Source organism: Fringilla coelebs, assembly GCF_963513975.1.
Source record: "Fringilla coelebs genome assembly, chromosome: 5".
Lineage (NCBI taxonomy): Eukaryota > Metazoa > Chordata > Aves > Passeriformes > Fringillidae > Fringilla > Fringilla coelebs.
In genome coordinates this window covers 6689874-6709363 of record NC_140033.1, presented here as the reverse complement: position 1 = coordinate 6709363, position 19490 = coordinate 6689874, and the positions used below count along the sequence as shown (strand labels likewise).

Genomic DNA, 19490 nt, shown 5'->3' with positions numbered 1-19490 from the left:
GACAGAGACCTCAGAGATTTCCTTTTGCCTATCAGGAGGTATTGGGTGGGATGTATTTGATTTGTCAGCTCCCTCTTAGCTCCTTATGTTTGCTGCTGGCTCTCCTCATTGGTTCTCTGGGGCTCCAGCCTCTCCTAACTCTTTAAATTATTTCTTTGAGGAAGAAAAGCTCTTCTGCATTGTCTGCCAAGCTGGTCTTTAACTGGGATGCTTGGAAATCTTCCAGTATTTTTTCTGCTTTGTATTTCTGCCATGTAAAAACTCATCCTATCTTAACACATCTGGTTTAATCCTTCATGTCCTAGTTGATTTCACCACTACAAAATATGGTTGGATTCTGCACAGGGTTCTGTAGTCATTAAACAGATTTCTTTCTCTTCCCACCCTTCCTGTTCACACGTTTTAACACTTTTCAGACTACTAATTGCCATTAATTAACACCATTGGAGATTAATCAAATGGATGGATGGAGATTAATCACCCACCAGTTTAACTGCATTAATCACCCACCAGTTTAGCAGCAAAGCATTCATCAGATGCTCTAGACCTGACTGGGGTGCAGCTTTGCCATACTGCAGCAGAAACCAAAACCAGGGGATGTTTCTCCCACACAGGGGGTTTTCTACATGGCTGCATGGCCAGTGCATGGTTGGAAGTGTTTTGAGGATGGCCAGCATCACTCTTTTGCAGGTGCCAGGTATGTGCCAGGAGCACAGTGATGGTTTTTTGGCAGCAGCTGTAGGATTTGGTGCTGGGCATCACAAACTGGACACAGGGTAAGAATCCCCACCAGGCCCAGTATCCAGAGGGAAGGGGGCTCTCCCCTGGCTCAGCCACAGCACGGGCTGAAAAAATATCTCACAGAGTACCCAGAAGGCAGAACCCACCCCAGTTGTGGGGGAAACCACACCCATGGCAGCAAGAGGAAACAGCTTCCACACAGACCCACCAGGGCTGTGGCTGGTGGAAAGTTCTCATCAAGGTGCAGGGGGTGGCAAGCAGGGGTGGCAGAAGCAGAGAGCAGCATTATCCAAAATCCATCCTGAGCAATAGGTGCTTTCAGCCCCAGGATAGTGCAAGGTACAGAATAGAAATGACTACTTCAGTCTACAGCAAAGCATTCCTTTCTAGTGTTGCACTTTAAAGTAACCCCCCCAACTGTAAAGTCCACATCCCTCCATTTCATGATGTAAAATATCTACAGATGGACAGGAGAAAAAAAAAGAAATGCTCAGAAGCCAGAGAATAAACAGGTTTCATTGCAAAGGATGCATTTCTGTCTTCCAAATAATCCCTTTGCTGCCATGTCCCTTTCCCTGGCATTCAGAAAAAATATATATCCCAAACATCTGAGTCCTGTGGGCAGCTTGCAAACATCAATTACAGCACAAAACAAACATGGCAGAGGGCCAAGTCCCACAGTGGTGTGCAGAGTCTGAATCCTGCTCAAACAAATGAATCTTTTCATGCAAGAGCTTAACTTGGACCCAGCTCCTTAAGAGAGAAGCTGGGTCTGACTGGCAGCATCAGCCTTCTCCATGGAAATGGAAAGTAAGGCAATTTTTACAGAAAAATGCCCTTTCATAGTACTGTAAACTCAAACAAACAGTTTGAGTAAACTTTTCCAAATTTCAACCAAATACAAAACTTTGTTGCTGCGGGGGTCTGGGTCTTTTTCCCAAGCAAAAGCCCTTTTTCTCCACAAGAAACTGTGATTTTCTCCCCAAAATCACCAAGCTCAAACATTTTATTTTTTTCTTTACTGCACAGACTTCTCCGATTGCAACACAATTTTGCCGGCCAGCCAAAACTTGCCGGCCCTTTTCAAATCCTCACTTTAAACACCCGCTTGCACAAAGCCAAACCTAGGGGCAGCGAGGACTGCAGCCTGGGCGTTGGGGGAACGGGGATCCCGCGGATTTTCTGGGCTTTCCAGGACGCTGCTACTCACAATCTTTGCGCGTGGCCGTGTCGGGGAGCGGCGTGGCCAGGCTGAGCGTGCTGGAGACGCCGGCGCTGGCGCTGTCCAGGCTGCTGCCCAGGTGGAGCCGCCGCATGTGCCGCACCACCGCCGTGGCATTGAACGCTTGCTGCAGGAAAACAGCGGGAAGGAAATGGAGAATGGAAAAAAAAAAGAAAAAATTGGAGGAGGAAGGGTGGCTTGTGCTCCTCTCCTGGCTGCTCAGAGTGTCAGAATGGGAATACGCCGGTTATATTTCACATTTTTCACGGAATTTAAACTAGAAAGTGCATTATCAAAGCTTTGTTGTCCTAGTGCTCAGCTGGGATGCAGCAGCCTACAAGTGTCAGAACCCAGGAAATTCCTCTGACTGTCCTGGAGGACTCGAGCCCCTGCCTGGGGGGCTCAAAGACCTTGGCACAGAACCCAAGAGCCCTGTGCCTTTGATTTTGACCCATGGAAAAAACAATTACCAACCTTTATATGAAGAATTACAAGTCAACAGAGTTTAAGTAGAATAATAGTTACTTTATCACAGGGTGGAAAATAGATTTTTGGGGTTTTTAGAATGGGGCTCGGGGTCCCAAGATGAAGGAATCTGGGCGAGTCCTGTCTTTCTCCTTCTTCTAAGCCTCCATCTTCTGGGTGTTGTTGGTGCTTTTAGATTGGTTTAGAGTAGAAACTCACTGTCTACCATAGGTGATAGGTATTGGGAAGTTATGGTAAATATTGTACATGTAGTTTTTAGTGTAAAAAGACAACACTGCCTCTGAGGTGGGCAGTGTGCCTCAACCCAACCTGCCAGACAGACCTCGGCAGGTAGGAGAAAGAATGTTATAGATAACAAATAATAAACAACCTTGAGAACGAGAACAAAAGAATCCTGACTCCTTCTTCAATGGCCAGGCTGGGAAAGAGGCTTGTATGTATCTCAGAGTCACTCTGACCAGCAGAGATTCTGAGATACAAGAAAGTCATATTTGACAAACCCATCCCTGCCCCAACATGCATTTCTTCATGTCCCTGCGTGGTGCTGATCCCACTCCACCCAAAACCACGGGTGCTTTAGCTATGAGCAGCCCCAGCCCCCTTTCTCACACTCTTTACATTTGGTGCTTGGCAAACACCATCCTGTACAAGAGGCCCTTCAGAGTCACATAACCTAAGCCTGGACCAACCATTTTGACCCCAATTTTGGGCCACAGAAGCACCACTATGGCAGAGCTGTGTGTCAGTGTCACCCCTCAGGACAGGGCACTTACTCTCCATTTGCTTTTTGCAAAGTTCTTCCGGATCTGAGCGCTGACCGACTCGTGGATGTTTTTGTTGAGTGCTGTATCTCCAGCGATCCTGAAATGGACAGAGCAGGCACATTTTAAGAGATTTTTCCTCCCCTTGAATACTCTTACTTTTGCCCCACACCTGCTCCCAGGTGTGACTGCACCTGCAGTGACAATGATTTCATTCACAGATGGGCTCAAACTTCCCATGGCTGTCTCTCCTGGCAGCTGCAGTGGAAAATCAGGGGCAATAAAAGCCAGTGTAGATAAGGTGTGTAAGGCTGGCAGCTACAAAGAGGTATGGGCTGATTTTGTTGGTGCATGGCTGCTTTCTGTCACCATTACAGCCCCAGATGAAAACATTCTACCTTTTTTTTTCCCCTTTAGATCCAAAGATTTAACGTCAACAGTCTGAGACTACTTTTAGCCTCAGCTATGCAGAAGCTTCTAGAGCCACTCCAACCTGTCTGATTTCTGTTTGCACTGGAGATTTTCCTGCCACCCTGCAATGTATGTAGTCATTCATTATGATTAATGTAGATTTACAGCAAAGCAGAGACATGGACACTCATTGAAGCAGCACAGGCTGCATAAAGAGCTTAAGCTGAGCAATACTGAACCTAAAATAATTGATTGATCTTGCATAGTTTGTTTAACAGACTAAGATACATTCAAATTTTCACTAAACTCTGTTATTTCAAGAGGATTTGATTGATTAATTTAACTGCTCAAGGCTTGAGATCTGTTGGAAGAGCAGGCACTGCAGTGAACTGATGTTGGACTGTGTGCTGGGGTAATTAGAGCTATCTGATGTAGGTGATGCAAGGAGGCAAAGATTGTCTTGTATGTTATATGTGATACTTTCAGAAATTAATTTTTTTAGCCACAGTGTAGAAAACCAATGTGAATTAGCAATAAAAAATGAAAAGAAATTTAATAATCTACCAGGACCAGAGTCTCCCAGTCTGAGGAGCTCCAGCAGGATAATCAGAAGGTCTGGGGGACTCAGCAGTCATCCAGTCCTTCTGCCCACCACAGCTCTGTCAAAATAATTTGGACAAATATTTGACAAACCAGTTCCTAAAGATCTCCGAAAGATGGAGACTCCTCAGGCATCCTATTCCAGTGCCTCACTACCTCCTAGAAGACATGGAAAATAGTTTATTCCCTTTGTCTTTGAAGCCTCCTTTCACATATTTGAAGCCTGTTATCATGACTTCTCTTAGTCTTCTCTTCTCCAGACTAAACAAACTGATTCCTTCCCTGTTTCTTCATAACTCATATTTTCTAATCCTCTGATCTAGTGAGCTCCTCTGGACTTTCTCCAACTAGTCCACATCTTCCTTCGAGGGCAGCACCCAAACTTTCTCTGTTTTCCTACTAAGGCAGCAGAATGGCAGCACTGCTTTGTGCTTTTAAAAGAAAAAACTCTGCTTACATACCCCAGCCTGCTGCTTCCATTTATGCGTCCCGTGCGTTGGAGACACCCCTTTCACTCTGCCCAGATCATTCCAAACTGTTCTTCTAAGGACATGCTGCTTTTTCTGCCTTCATGTGCTTGGCACATCCAAGAAGTGCTGAGACCAGCTTTCTCCAAATTGCTGCCCTCTTTCCAGCTGACAGCAATCTCCCAGGATCTTCACCAGAGAGATGAGAGGAATGACTTGCCCTTGGGAGGAAGGGCTAAATCCTCATGTCCCAAGAGTGAGGACCCACCAGTGCCACCCTGTTGTCACTGAGCTCATCTCTGCTGGGTTATTCAGGAGTGCTGGAGCCAGCAGGATTGTGGGCAGGAGGGAGCAGGGCTCACCCAGCTGGGAAGGGCTCTGTCTCCCTGCCATGGAAACTCAAGCAGACAGAAGAACTGGGCAAAGCACAGCTCCCAAATGGCACCTGACCTCCTCTATTGTGCTGTTGATAAAGAGAGGTGTTTGGCTGAAAACTGACTGATCTTTCTTCAAAGATGATTCCTTCTGATCACCTTTCCCACTGACACCAAGGCAAGTTGGATTTCCTGGACTTCCCACTGGGGCCAGGTGACCAAGATCCTTGTGAGGCACTGTCTGGTTTATCATGTTCACTGTTCCATCCCCTGTCCTGCACAGTGGATATTGCCAGGCTCAGCACAGACCCTGATGGATCCCAAGCACTCCACACTCCCAGACAGCCCCTAGCAGAGTTTCCTGGTGGGAATGCAAACTGCATGGCTAGTCAGAGTCACTCCAAAATGTCATGAGCACTCTGCTCTGTCCAAGAACACCTCCTTGGTGAAGACAAGTGCCCTCAACACACACCAGCTGGGAGCACTGGCTGTCACACTACAGATCTCAGAAGAAACTACAAGCCAAACCATCAAGAGATCAAAGAGACCAAGACAGAAAATTCATTTACACTTGCAAAGGACATTTTCCCACCAAAGCTAACGATGCATTTTGCTTTACAAACAAGTTGGTTAACAAACTCTGTAAGAACAGATCCTGTTGCCCACCTGTCAAATCTTATTTTGGAAACACAGACAGAACAAGTTCTTTGGGGCATGATGCCCTTACAAGCTCTTCCAGAAGATTGCTCTTGCCAGTTTCCTCAAGGATTTGAAAATACATTTTTGTCATATGAAGCTTTTGATTGGGCATGTAGCTCCAACAGAGGTTATTTCTTAAAAATTATTATTTTTTGTTTAGGGATGATTTTCTGCAGTGCTGGTGGTTTCAATAAGAAACTGCTGGTTCCAATAGTTCACAAATTGCCTCCTACTACCCCTAACTCTGTCTTCACTATGCAATTCTTGTAATTCCAGGAAAAAAAGTCCTGGTATTTGAGTGTTTTCCAGATAGGCAGAAGAATATTCGTTTACTTCACAAGGGGATGGAGAGACATCCTCTGAAGCCCTCAGATGCTGCAGCACTGCAACCACCTTAGGTCTCTTCAGCAACATGAGCACCTTCATTAGCAGATGATAGTTTCTAATCAGAGCAAAATAACAGCACTGCTGGGGCTGACTTAGTGCAGCAGGAGCTGTTTGAACACGTGCTGGCACGCTGCATGGTGTGGCTCAGAATGCAGCCTCAGCTGCCAGAGCTGGGAGTGGGATTGTTCTCCAAGGCGCCTTTGAAGAGCTACCCTGCTAATCCTGGGATGCTGGAACACCAGCACTGTGCTTTCAGACTGCATTCTGCACTTGGAGGGTTTTGTAACTTTCATGAAATACTTGTGGTGTTATAGTGTTTATAGTATAGTTTTACTTCTAGGAAAACAAGAGCAATGTTATCATCCCTGTTGGTGTTTTGCTGGAGATGTGGGGGGTTCAGGACATGGAAGAGGGGGAGGTGAGCAGGGAGAAGTCACATCTTTTGTACTCTCAGCTGGTAGATATGAAAAATGAGATATGTTTGGGCACACAGATCTACTCTGCGGTGGCTATCGTGAGCATCCTCACATCTATACCAAATATATTTAATCATGACCTTTAGTTCCCTTGCTGAGAAGAGAAAGAATTAAATTAATAGACAGTGGTTTTAGTGCATTTACAATTTCCCTTCCACATTTCCCTAACTCTCCAAGTCCACAGGCAATAAACTATCTAATTTTTCCTTTAAGGACAACAATACCTTAGTATCTTTCTTTTTTTTCTTCCTTTCTCCCTCTCTCTCTAGCACAACATTTACTTTTCTTCCAGAAATCAGCTCAATTTTCACTGAGAAACGGCAATCAGCTTGAGCTAATCAGACTGATGCTTATCTAGTCCTGAACAATACTTTCTGGCTTTGCAGTTAACTTTGAAGTTAACTATGTCAGCTCTGAAGTTTTTTTTTACCAACTGTTCTACTTGGCCCAGTAAATGACATTGCTTCTACCTACCACACACATACACAAAAATAAAATTAAACAAATCAGAACAGTGCATCATCTGTCATCCTGCTGAGCATCACCCAGAACCAAGCAAGGACTGATTAGTGTAAGTGAGACCTGGATTTTCTCTCAGCATTCCCATTTTTGCACCTGAAACCAGCTGCATCCTAACAATGCTTTGGGGAACTTCATGTTGAAGCTGGTTTTACGTCCAGTTGTAAATACAGAACTGTCTCAATGCACAGAAATGCATACCAAGAGACCAAGAATGATGGCTCCCCATCCCAAACACATCCACAGAAGCTAAAAAGGGTATTTCTCATGAATAACCATAACAAATCTAATCCTGCACATGAGAGGAATCTAATCTAATGATCAAATATTATTTCATAGTATCTAATTTATTTTAGCTCTCTAGATGACTTCAAACTTATCACACCAATTTATCTGGCCATACCACTTCTAAGCTTGGAGAGGAACCTCCAACAAAGACAAAACCAGCAAATTTCCTTTTGGACAGTTCTTCATTAGCATGTGGCAAGCAAATGTCTCTCTCATCCTCCCTGCCCACAATGGCAGGCAGAGCCTTTCATCTACCATTATTTTCTGAACCTTCCTTCTGAAGGCAGCCAACTCAAATGCTGTGCTGGCCAAAAAGTGCTTGGAAATACTCCTGAGTGTGATGACAGGAAACATGGAGTTAGCTGTAATGGATAATGCTGAGGGATCATAACTCTTCTATATGTACACACACACACATCCATGCATGTATATAAATATACACACACACTCTGTATCAGGGATGTTCCAAAATAAATAGAGTGTGGGGATGAACTCGATAAGAGTTTGATTTAATGTTGTAAACATCAGCAATTCCCTTCAGGAAGGCCTTTTCACACTTCAAACAATATTGTCTGAGAACTGAGCTCTTTGGAAACCATGTCCTTTCCCTGGGTGGAAATGATTATCTGGCTTGTGCTCTCTGGCACACAATGAACACTTGGAGTCATGGTCACAATTTGCAGAGGCTTGGTCCTTGCCAGAGCTTTGTGATTCCTCAGTGCAGGCATGGCTGGATGCTGGCACATCCCAAGGATCCTCTCTCCCTTTGCAGAAGCAGTGGGGGAAGCTCAGGACCACATTCCTACCTGCAGACACTGGGTCCAAGCTCCTTCTCCCTTCCATAATCTCTGTATTTACAGTCTCTATACAGAGGCAATGAATCCATCATCCTTTAATTTAGGTGCCCCAAATTGCCTTTGATGCTGGAAGTGCCTTCAGCACACAGCATTAAATCCCATTTAAGTTCACTTGGTTAATGCATGATGGAGCAAACAAATTCATGGCAGCCCTTCTAACTTCTGCATTAGCTTCCAACTGCTGGACTTTGTCCTCACCCTCTGAGCAGTGTTTTCTTTCCCTCTGATCCAAGCCTGGAGGCTGAATTTGGCTCTGCAGGACCTAGTTTGACCTGATGGGGAGCACATTTTGATAATCCTTGAGGGTCCCTTCCACCTCAGGATATTCTATGTTTCAGGAGTCTGTAGTTGGAAAAAACAGGTCCTCAGGTTTCTGCTGCTCCCCCCTAATCACTGCAGACTGAGCCACTGCCCTAAACAGGATGTGGGCTCTGACATGGCAATATATTTAATAAATTTAATTGCTGTCTTTATTATGAGCCAGGGAAACATTAAAATGTATCAAGCTGCAACAAAATCACCCCGTTCTTTTGTTACCTTCATTTTCCACGTCCCTTTTGAAAAGTCACAGTGGGAAAAGCTAAGCAGAACATTGCACCTTTGCAACACCCCATAAACAGTGCACACCTCACTGAAAGATACATTATAAAATAAAATAACTTTTCCAGTGGAAAGCATAAGTCACCTGTATATTAAACTGGAGAAATCTGAATAAATGCACACGCAGGGGTGGACTCATTATACCAACAAGTCTCACATATTGTACTGTTTCTGCTGTCATACTTCACTGCAATTATTAGCCTCCTTTTCTGCCAGCTCTGAGTTCAACACACCATCCCCCTACCAAGGCCATTTGATTATAAATAGCCAGACATCACATAAATGCAGGCATGTGGCGAGCAGATACACTGCAGAAAAGTGGGCCATTGGGAAGAAGTATTGACTTTTTTTAGGGTCTGATCCTGTGCAAACATTTAGTCATGCAAATAGCTGTCTATTCTGGAGCAGTTTCCCAAAATTCAGAGATATTATTAACCTTAAAGGCACGAATGTAATATCATGCAAGATCCAGTTCCTGCAAGCCCTCTTTGGAAGGATTTCATGAAAACACAGTGATTAAAATAAAAGGTGTGTTTTAGAATCAATTTGTTCTTCACAAATACTGCATATTGAAACAACAAAATCTCATGTCCAGGTAGCCATGTCATGCACAGTTAACTACTTTTAGCACAATCAGATTATAAAATATGAGTTAATTATTCATGATTTGATAGATTTCTTCCTAATTTGGGAAAATCTCAATGATCTGATACTGCATAGGAAGACTTCACAGGAGGAAGAAAAAGGGAAAGCTGGAAAATGTTACTACATGGAGCCACTTCACCATATATATATCAATTATGTGGGAATTTGCACAGCAACAGTGACCCAGGGGGGCTTGTGTTCTGCTGCTGAAACAAAGAGACAAACCCCAACTCTCACTGAAGTCTGGCAAAACTCCCATTAGCCTCAGTGGAATCAGGATTTCACTTCATGAGAACTCTAGGGTTCAAAGACGCCTCTCCAGTTCTGTTGCTTGTGCAGACAAGAAAAAAATACCTTTCATGAGCAGCCATCAAGGGCTGCTTGCAGTGCAAACACTCTGCAGAAGCATGTAATTTATGGGACCACTTCAGCCTGCTCTGAGCATCCCTTCCCAGTAAGCCAAGAGCTTCAGGTACCTCAGTCCTGTGATAACACACAGAGAAGATGCTCTCTTGGCACTGTGGAAGGTGATGCAGCCTGGGGGGATGTGAAATCCATGCTCATCTGAAAAGGGGCTGTGGGATGATACAAAAGCTGTGGTAGCCTCTCTCTGCTGGCTGCACATGTGCACCCCTGTCTCCAGCTGCTGCAACACTGAGTGCAACCACGAGGGAGAGGAACTCAGCCTGGAGCTGCTGGAAACTTAAACACGCCCAGGCTGAGAGAAGGACACAGCTGACCACCGAGACAAAGCACAGAACTCTCTTCCTCCTCCTCTGAAAAAGCCTTCCCTCCCTTCCAGGAGAAGGAAAGGATGTGACTGCCACAGATGTAATGGCTAGAATGAGAAAAGAAACAGCAAAACCCTCACTGTTTCCTGACACGAGGAATCTGGGTGGAAAATGCTCCTTGAGCAATGCTTTGGCAAAAGGAGATCCTGCCACTAACTCCAAAATAACATCTGGGTGAGCAGCCATGATTATCCAAAAAGGCATTTATCACTGCAGGATCCAAACCCTCCAAAAACAGAAAATCACTGGCCAGCTCTGCAGAGAGGTCCATAACTGCAGTGTCCATGCTACAGGAGCTCTGCAGAGCAAGGGGAACGAGGCATGGAGTGTTGCTCATGAGCATTCTGGGGAGGACAGAGGCAGGTCTGAAGCCATCCATAGCTTTGGAAACCTCCATGCTTTTCCTTTTGTCCTCCACTCCCCTGGCACACACTGTCCCTGTGTCCAAGGGAGGTGGATTCAGGGTGTGCAGTGCCAACACGGTGAATATTTTCAGCCTCCCTGCTGCGATGCCATTTGCATCTCTGACATTTCAAAGGCTGACCCTGAGCTGTGCTGTGTCAGAACTTGAAGTCTTGAAAATGAACCACTGGATGGCAAAGTCAGCCTGGCAGAAGAAGACCCCCTGCCACAGAAATGGGGAAAAACCTTTTTAGGGGGTTGTTTTTAAATGGAAAATTGGATTCTGTGGAAAACAGTACGAATTATGTAGCAGTCTGTGAGTTTCCATTGGCCCTTGGCCATGACATGCAAAAGAAAAAAACAAAACCACACAAAAAAAGGAATGAAAACACTTTTTATCATTTTGTTCCTTTCAGAGGGCCCAGAAGCTGTGTGTGTTAGGAGTGCCACGTTTCTTTGTTGCACTCCAGCCACCAACACAGATGTAGCAGGGCCAGAAGCTGGATGCTTACATTTTGTGTATCTTGGATGTAAGGCTTTGGAAAATCTGTCTCTGAGTTGCACAAATGGTCACCTCACTCCCTGCTGGGAGTTGCATTCTCATTGTTTATTCTGTATTCCTAATACTGACTTGTTTAATTTCCTGAGGCTCAGGTCAGTATCATTTAGAACCAGTTTGGGATTTTTTTTCATCTCACAAAAGTGGGATTTCATGTCTCAAATTTCCTTTCTGTAGCACAGACAATGCAAAAGGAAGTGGCATTTGGGGCAATTGTGACAGCATTAAAACAGAGTGTAATGCACACCTGGGGTGAAAATGTCATGCCATTAACTCTTTTATGTTGCAGCTATTATAACAACAAAAATAATACCTCACCTTGCTTATATAATGTTCCCTACCCTAAAAGAGTTAGATCCAGAGCCCATGTGTGGGTGCAGCTGGTAGTGTGGGATGATGCTCTCAGTCACTCAGGGCTGGTCAGAAGTACATGAGTCACCCTTGTTCCAGCCACACAAACCTTGGGTAATGTTGATGAGGTCACTCATATGCAAAGGCATCCTTTAACTTAAAGCACTTTAATCATTTTGGCACGTCCCACTGCTGCACTGCAGTCAACATACATAATTCAGCATTTTACTAATTCTACACAGGTTGGTGCATGAGATTAAAATCCCTTACAGTTTTGCAGGAGAATCTGGAGGACAAAAGTAGGGGTCCTAAGAATAAAAGCACAGACTTATGTAGTAGAGGTCAGTACAGAAAAACCACTTCCATGCAGGGATGTAAAAAGGTGCTCTGTGTCCTGAGGGTTTCTCAGAGCACTGAGTGCTGCTCACCAAGGGTGCCGTGCTGCTTGCTCACAGGTGTATCTTTTATTGGGGTCCTTCTCCATCAAATTCCGAATGAAGTCCTTAGCTGCCAAAAAAAAAAAAGAGAGAGAAAATGATTGAAAGCAATAGAGTTGATGCCCACTTCTCCTGCCACATTCAACAGCACTGATCAGGCTACCAAGTGCCATCTGGCCACAGCACAAGAAAACAGCCCTGGCCCATTTGTCATTTATTAGTATAGACAGAACCGAGGTGACTTAGGACCAAACCAAGCTATTTAGTGTAGCAGGTAAAAGCTGAAGGCATCTGCTCTTGCAGGTATATTTAGGAGTGGGATGGGTGATTCAGAGTCAGCAGTGCACAGCTCTGGGTCCCTGCTCAGCCACGTGCTGCATCATCTTAGTGGTGTGAATGTGCCACATGCACTGGGTGTGCTGGGCAGCCCAGGGGAGAGGAGGAGGTCAGGGGGCACAGTAAGAGCAGGCTCACATTGCTCATTCCAAGCACATGGACAGCTGTGAGGACATGTTCCCTATTTAGGAGGAATTCAGCAAGGCCAGTGGACTCCCTGGAGCAGGAGGCAGTGTGTTTTTAATCGACACCACGATGGAAGGAGCGGAGATTGCAGCGTGGCGTGCGTCCAGCAGCTCCAGGACAGTGCAGCTGAAGGAGCCACAGCAAAGCCAAATATGGCAGGAAAATCTTTGTGCTGATTTAGGTGATGGACTTTCCCCCATGAGACAGAAGGGTCTGCCAGCAGACCTTCATATTTTCTCTGAAAAAATCCTTATTAGTTTAAAAAAACTTCTCATCACATATATTTTTGAGCAATCCATCACAATGATATCTGGACTGCAGATGTAAGCAGCATAAAATGTTGCTCTGTGTGGAGATAAGAGAATATATAATCATCTTTATAATAAAAACACTCAATTTTTATCTCCCCTGCCTCAATCAGTAGCACCAATAAATCAGAAAACTGTATTTATAGGGATATTTTTACATGATGGAATATTCCTTGAATTCATTTCTTCTTCTTCATGAAGCAGCAGATGTTTCCCTGGGTTGGACAGAGCAAGGACACTGAACTTGGGTGACCTCTTGGAGACTAAACAGTGTGTCAGGGACACAGCAGGTGCAAGGCTGAATGTCCCCTGCTGTCACCCCTGGACACAGACCCACGCTGGAGCCAGAAGCCCTTGGAACATGTGGGGTCACATGTGGGGTCACATGTGGGGTAACATGCCTGTAACAGCTGTGGGGTATCTGCCCCTCTGCCAGGCTCATGGAGCAGGGGCAGGTGGGTACTATGGGCTAAATCTCTCCTGCACTGGATGGGGAACATCCACCCACGTGGACTGGCCTTCCAGTTTCTACATCTGCTCACCTGCCTCATTTGCAAGCCATTAATTTCTTGGGTTTTGGCTGCACAGACTGAGGACTTGCTTTGGAGCTGCAGTGAAGTGTCAGCAACAGAGCCAAACTCATTTGCCACCTTATTATTAATGGCACATTAACAATCTGCTTTTCATTAGGACACAATGAAGAAATTAAGCTGCTTTTTCTTCTTGGGACAGTCTTCTGCCATCTTTATCTGCTGTTTGAGCTATGTTTTAGTGCTTTTTGTGTGACTGACAGACCTAATTTGTCTGCTGCAGAAGCAACTCTCATGACTATTTGAGCCCAAAGAAATGCACATTCCCACTGGTGCTCAGTTAAAAGGATCTCTGCACATGATGGAGGGTGCATTTCATGCCTGGGGGGATGCATGCACTAGGCACAGGTGCATGCATGGCTGTTGCATTTAAATTTAAAGAGCAGTAGCTACTTACCAGACTCAGAGATGTCATCCCAGTATGGAGAGTCAAACTCATACTCTGCCTTAAGGATCTGCTCAAAGAGTTTGGAGTCGTTTTCATCATAGAAAGGGGGATATCCACAGAGCCTGATGGAGAACAGGAAAAGAGAGAGGTGACCACTGGAGCCAGAAGGTAAGAAGGAAGGAGGGAGAAGAAGGAGAAACTCTCACTTAAGGCTTGTCCCTGTAAGTTTTCAAGCAAGCAAGTGCTACCATGAGAGAAGTTTATCCAGGGACATGTAAAGCCACTTCTGAAGATTGGCACTGCCCTGCACAAAGCAGAATTCTGCCTGGAAGCCTGGTGCTGTTGACCCCCTGCTGCCTCATGCAGATATCCTGGCCTCTCTCTGCATGCTTTAGAGTGTTTAACCAGAGGAACAGTTCTATTGCACAGACATGACCTGGCCATCCTCTGCTGTACAAGTGCTAAGAGGAGATTTCATGAGCTAAACCCTACAGAGCATCAGTCCCTCTAATCCCCAGCACATCCAGAAGAGCTGGGGCAGAGCAGGACAAGGAGCCCTGCAGAGCTTTCAGGCAGAGGGTATAACACACCTGCAGGATGTGCTGGGCTCTGTGTCCCCAGGCACAGTGAGGAGGATGCCCAGGGGCAGAGCTTGCAAGGGCTGCACATGAACCTGCTGCTGCTGCAGACACAGGGAGAGCCTCTCCCTTTCCCACTCCTGCAAGGGATTTTGCTGACCACATCCAATTAGCTGCCTTGTTTGAGGCTAGCAACAGTCCTGTCCTGGTTCTCAGTGTTTATAGTCAGAAAACCTAGCCCCAGGACAAGCAGCACATTGAGCATTATTTGCCTAGTTTGAGCTGATCCATTCAGGGTGCACCCTCCCAGGACAGCCACGGTGCTGAGGCAGGGCTGGATGTGGGAAAGCACATCCAGGACTGCATTTAGCAAGTGCAGTGATGAAACTCCTGTGTCAGAGTCCCTCACACCCAGCTGCTGCTGCAGGCAGTATTCTGTCCCACTCTGCACAGACATGCCAGCAGAGACAGCCCATCTTCAAGTTTTAAAACCAATGTTGCAAAGTGCCAGATTTACCTGAGGCTGGCCCAAGGTTTTAGCAAACCCATCCTGCTCACAGTCAAACAGCCCTTCCTGCCTCTGTGTAGAGATGATACATTTTTTTTCCTCTTATCACTGATCTGTGGTCTAAATCATTCTTCCACGTACTTTGCTGGTATTGAAATGATGTTTTTCCTACGATTTTTTTAACTCTAAGTCAAGCAACCTCAATAAAGCATTTAATTGGAGAGAGCCAGCCATTACAGACAGCCTGTAGCTCTAGCTCAGAAACAGCAGCAGAGCAAGGGGGGGAAACTGCAAGAAATGAAATACTTGAGTTATTTATAACCCAAAGCCAGCCGGCTGCCCTGGAGGTTATTTGAACCAACTCAACACTTGAGGGTGAAAGGAGCAATGTTTTGTTAGCTCTGAAGAGCCAGTGTGCCTGATAAATAATTTAAATACTGAGATGTTGATCTGCGTCACAGCCACACTGACCCGGGAGAACTCCACTGAAATTTGCAGCAGGATGATGAACCCACTGTGGCTCAGCTGAACCAGAACTCTCCCTCTTTGTCTCAGATGAGCCAGTCCTCGTTTGTGTCCCACTGGATGATGCCATTATCAAACCAGGGAGATAACCTCCTGCCAGAAAATGTGTATGTCCAGAGCTGGCTGCTCCTGTTGGAAACCCCATGGTGCAGGTGGTGTAAGAGAAGGGTCCCTAAAAATGCTGAATTTAGGAAATGCCAAAAAGCCACTCTGTACACAGACAACACAGGAAAAACATTGTGTGGCTTAATGAAGAGATTGGATCCACAATCAGTGTCCAGCTCTACTGGTGTCTGTGAAGAAAAAATAAATTACTAGTTTTAGTGTAGTAATTATCATCCCACAGTCTTGGGGTGGGATGCACATGAACTGATTTTCTCCTTCCTCCTCTTTGGTCACAACCCTCAAGATTTTGGGTGCTTTACTGAGGGGCAATGATGGAGCTGACGACACCAGCACTGCAACTGGTAGGATGAGCACTGGGGTAGAGATACCCAGGTTGGACAAAAAGAAAAAGAAAAAAAGGAAAAAAGAAAAATTAAAAGAAAAAAGAAAAGAAAAAGGAGAAAAGTGAAAAGAGAAAAAAGAAAAAAGAAAAAAAAAAGAATAAAGAATAAAGGAAAAAAAATCCACTTGAAGCCATTGCTGTGTCCCCTCCTCCCTGTGAGACTCAGGGGGCTGCATTTAAGAAGCCTGACAGCCCTTCATTAATTTCTTGCCTTCCTCAGCACTTTCCTTAGACAAACTCAAAGTGCTCTGATAAAGCATTTGAAGGCAAGCAGACAGCCCTGTGCATGCTGAGGCACTGGCAGGCTGCTCTGGAGAGAGAAATAACTCTCTTCAAATGTGCACTGTACTAATTACCTTGGCAGAGGTACAAGAGCACAAGTTAGGACTGCTGTGATTTATACACACTTGTGGCAGCAAAAGGTAGGAGTGAACTGCTAAGCAGCACAGAGCTGGAGGGCAACAACCCTGCAAGGGGGGAGCACAGATATGAGTCCCAGCAAGAAGCTCAGCCTCTCCAGAGCCTTCCAGCCCAGCTCCTCTGCACGGCTGGGGAATCAGCCTCTGTGTCCAGGAGGTCACTGCAGCCCATGGGGTCATGCAGGAAGGCACCAGGACTGCCAGGAGCTGGGCACAGGGCAGAAAAGAGCCTCTTTTGGCACAGCTTTTCCCTTGCTAGGAAGAGGCTGAGGAGGATTCATTGCTACTCCAGGAAATGGCAGGGAGATCCCCCCAGATCAGCCTCTCCTGAGAGCTGAGTGAGCCCAGGGGCTGATCCTGGCTTGGCCAGGGATGGGATGAACCTCCTGCAGAGGAGGATGCAAGGATGCTCCTCTGGGAGGCAAATCAATGAGGGTCTGTACCAGAAAGCAGGTGAGAAGGGAGCAAGCCCTGTAGGTCAGGAGAGGTGGAATGTGGGAGGGGAACATTGGGGCACCCTGGCACAGGGATGGGTTGAGAGACAAAATACAGCCCTGCTGTCCTTTCCCTTAAAAACACAGCTTGGGAAGACATGGAAGTTTGAATGTTACTTAAGGTTTAACATTATTGGCTTTGCAGAAGGGATGGGAAAGCCCCAGCAAATCAGCCTATCTTGCAATTTATGGCTGGAGGAAATCTTGCTGGACTTCCAGCAACTGGGCCACTTTCCAAAGTCCATAATGAATTTTTTGGTTAGTTCTTAGAGAATCAAAATCCCACCAACTTCATTTCCATCTGCTGGGACATTTCTGTGTGAATAAAATGACCTCACTATCAGAGGTTCTGCTGCTTTTCTTCAGATATGCAGAAATGCAAAAATAACCCCTCTGTCCTTGATGTGAAAAAATCCTGCACTGTCCTGGGGGAGTTTCAGGCAGCTATTAGTTGTCATCATTTTCTTGCAGTTTCACCAAATCAAAGGTTTTCAGAATTATTTAGCAACCTTATCACATAAGCAACAGATTTTCCTCTAAACTTCTATTCCCAGTCTTGCCTTAAAAATAATGGGATGCAGATAAGAAAAACACAGGTGGATGTACAAGAGAAATATATTGCCAGAAGTAATTTCTAAAAGTGATCCTGAGACCACAAGAGGAATAGCAGGAATATCTTTTCTTCACCAGGCAGAGAAAGAAAACCCCTGCAGATCCCATTATTGGAGGTGATACTAAAGGCTAAATAACTCATTCCCATGGTCAGTGTCCAGTCTGTAACACAAGAGCCCCCAGGGTGAGTTTTACAAACAATTTTACAGCTAGATTAGAACAAAGAATTCAGTAGCTACTCAAAGACCTGAGATGAATGGTGTGGGAAGTCATCCAAGCTCTATTTATAGGGATAAACACATGTATTTCTTTTGTATATTCTGGGAACAGTCCCTCATATTGGCTGACACTGGTGCCCCCACAAAGCTGTGGACAAGGACATATCAGCAGGGGAATTACAGACAAAGTAAGAAGCAAGCAATGAGGAATGATCATTTGGGGCTGTTTTCCCAATGTTAGCTGAGTTTTCTTGAGCAACCCAAAATGCCTGTGTCCTCTGCCACCACTGTTTCTCCTTCCAGTGCTGAGCAAGTAAGTTATTCCTCACTTTTTTGCTTAGGTTTGTGTGTGATGCAAAGCAGGAAAGATGACTGACCACTTTTTCCCAATGGTGACTCCTAGGGTGATGGTGGAAACTTCTTTTTGGCACAATATGCTTTGTCCTGTCCCTGGTTAATCTTTCCATACAAACACCACAGATGATTCATGCACATCTACTTGAGAATCAAAAGCAGCTCAGCAGCAAAGTGTGAAAGTTGGATCCAAGATTTATCTCCAGATAGGTAATTTTTTATAAACAATAACAAGCCAGTAACTCCCTGTCCAAACAGTGAATGGAAACAGAAGAAAATTCAAGGCAAAATGTGTTTGACCTATTGCAGAAGACTGTGGATAACCAGGGGCTGAGGCAGAGCACCCCAGGTTATTTTCCAGCTTCAAAACATGATTTTCTATTTTTTGCATAAATTAACCTAATCTTCTCTATATAAGGTATGCATGTGATCAGTACTTCCCCCAAGCTTTTGTAATCCCTTATCTGACCCAGAAAGGCCCCAAATCCAGCTGCTGGGAATCCAGTGAAGTCTCTTGCTCTTCTTATGCTTTATATTTTAAGGCTGGACACATTATCAAGACTACCTTGTGACAAGTGGAAGGCTGAGCTCAACAGCGAGGCTGTTTCAAATTGAGAAATACTGCAATTGGAATAACAGGAAATTTCAGGCTCTAAAATTAGTTTTTGTGAATAATGACTTCTCATGCAAAACTGGTTTTGATAAAAACTCCACTGGTGCAGCCTCTGCAATCTGGCTGTCATTAAGGAGAAGCATTGGAGACTGGCACCGAAACAGAAGTATTCTGTCCCAAGACAGAATCACGGAAACAAATATTTCTCTACAGCATCAGTGCCACAGAAACAGTTTGTTCTTCCAGTGTCAAACTGAGGGCTCTCAAGTGAGACTGAGCTCGGCTCTAGAGGCACTCAAACCACTTGTAGTAATATTAGCTCAAAGCATCTTTAATTTATGCCTGACTTCTCTGCTGGTTTCCTTTGAGTTTCCATCTTCCTAAATGACAACAGTCTGTCCAGGGTGTCAGTGAGGATCTGTGGGAGGGGTGAGGAGGTGAAGCAGGACGTTGTGCTCGGATTGCCATGTGCAGAAATGCATCTCCAGCTGGTTTGGGCATGTGCAAGCAGCTCCAGCTGTGCTGACTGTGGAGCTGGAAATGGCATATCCAAAAGGGTGCAGCTACATATTGGAGCTAATAACTCCTGCTCAGGGCAGCTTTAACTCCCAGCATTTCACCAGGTCCTTGTGCTGCTGGTCCCTGTGGCATCTCAGTGCCATGTCACACTGGGAGCTCCCACTGACACTGCTGAGGCCACAAACCTGCGTGTTAAACCAGTGCCCATCACTGGCTGTGCCAGACACCCCACCAGGGATAATTCCTTAGGGAAGGACCCTC

At 45.3% G+C, this 19490-nt stretch overlaps 1 protein-coding gene across 1 annotated transcript in view; it reads right to left on the bottom strand.

The window, feature by feature from the left end:
• Positions 1 to 19490, bottom strand: part of CAMK1D (calcium/calmodulin dependent protein kinase ID) — a gene marked incomplete at its 5' end in the record, with an annotated part of 208691 nt that overhangs the window by 2031 nt on the left and 187170 nt on the right. The window contains 4 exon segments of the mRNA XM_084206841.1: positions 1952 to 2090; positions 3223 to 3310; positions 12065 to 12143; positions 13891 to 14003. Of these exon segments, the coding sequence (XP_084062967.1) occupies positions 1952 to 2090; positions 3223 to 3310; positions 12065 to 12143; positions 13891 to 14003 (419 nt within the window).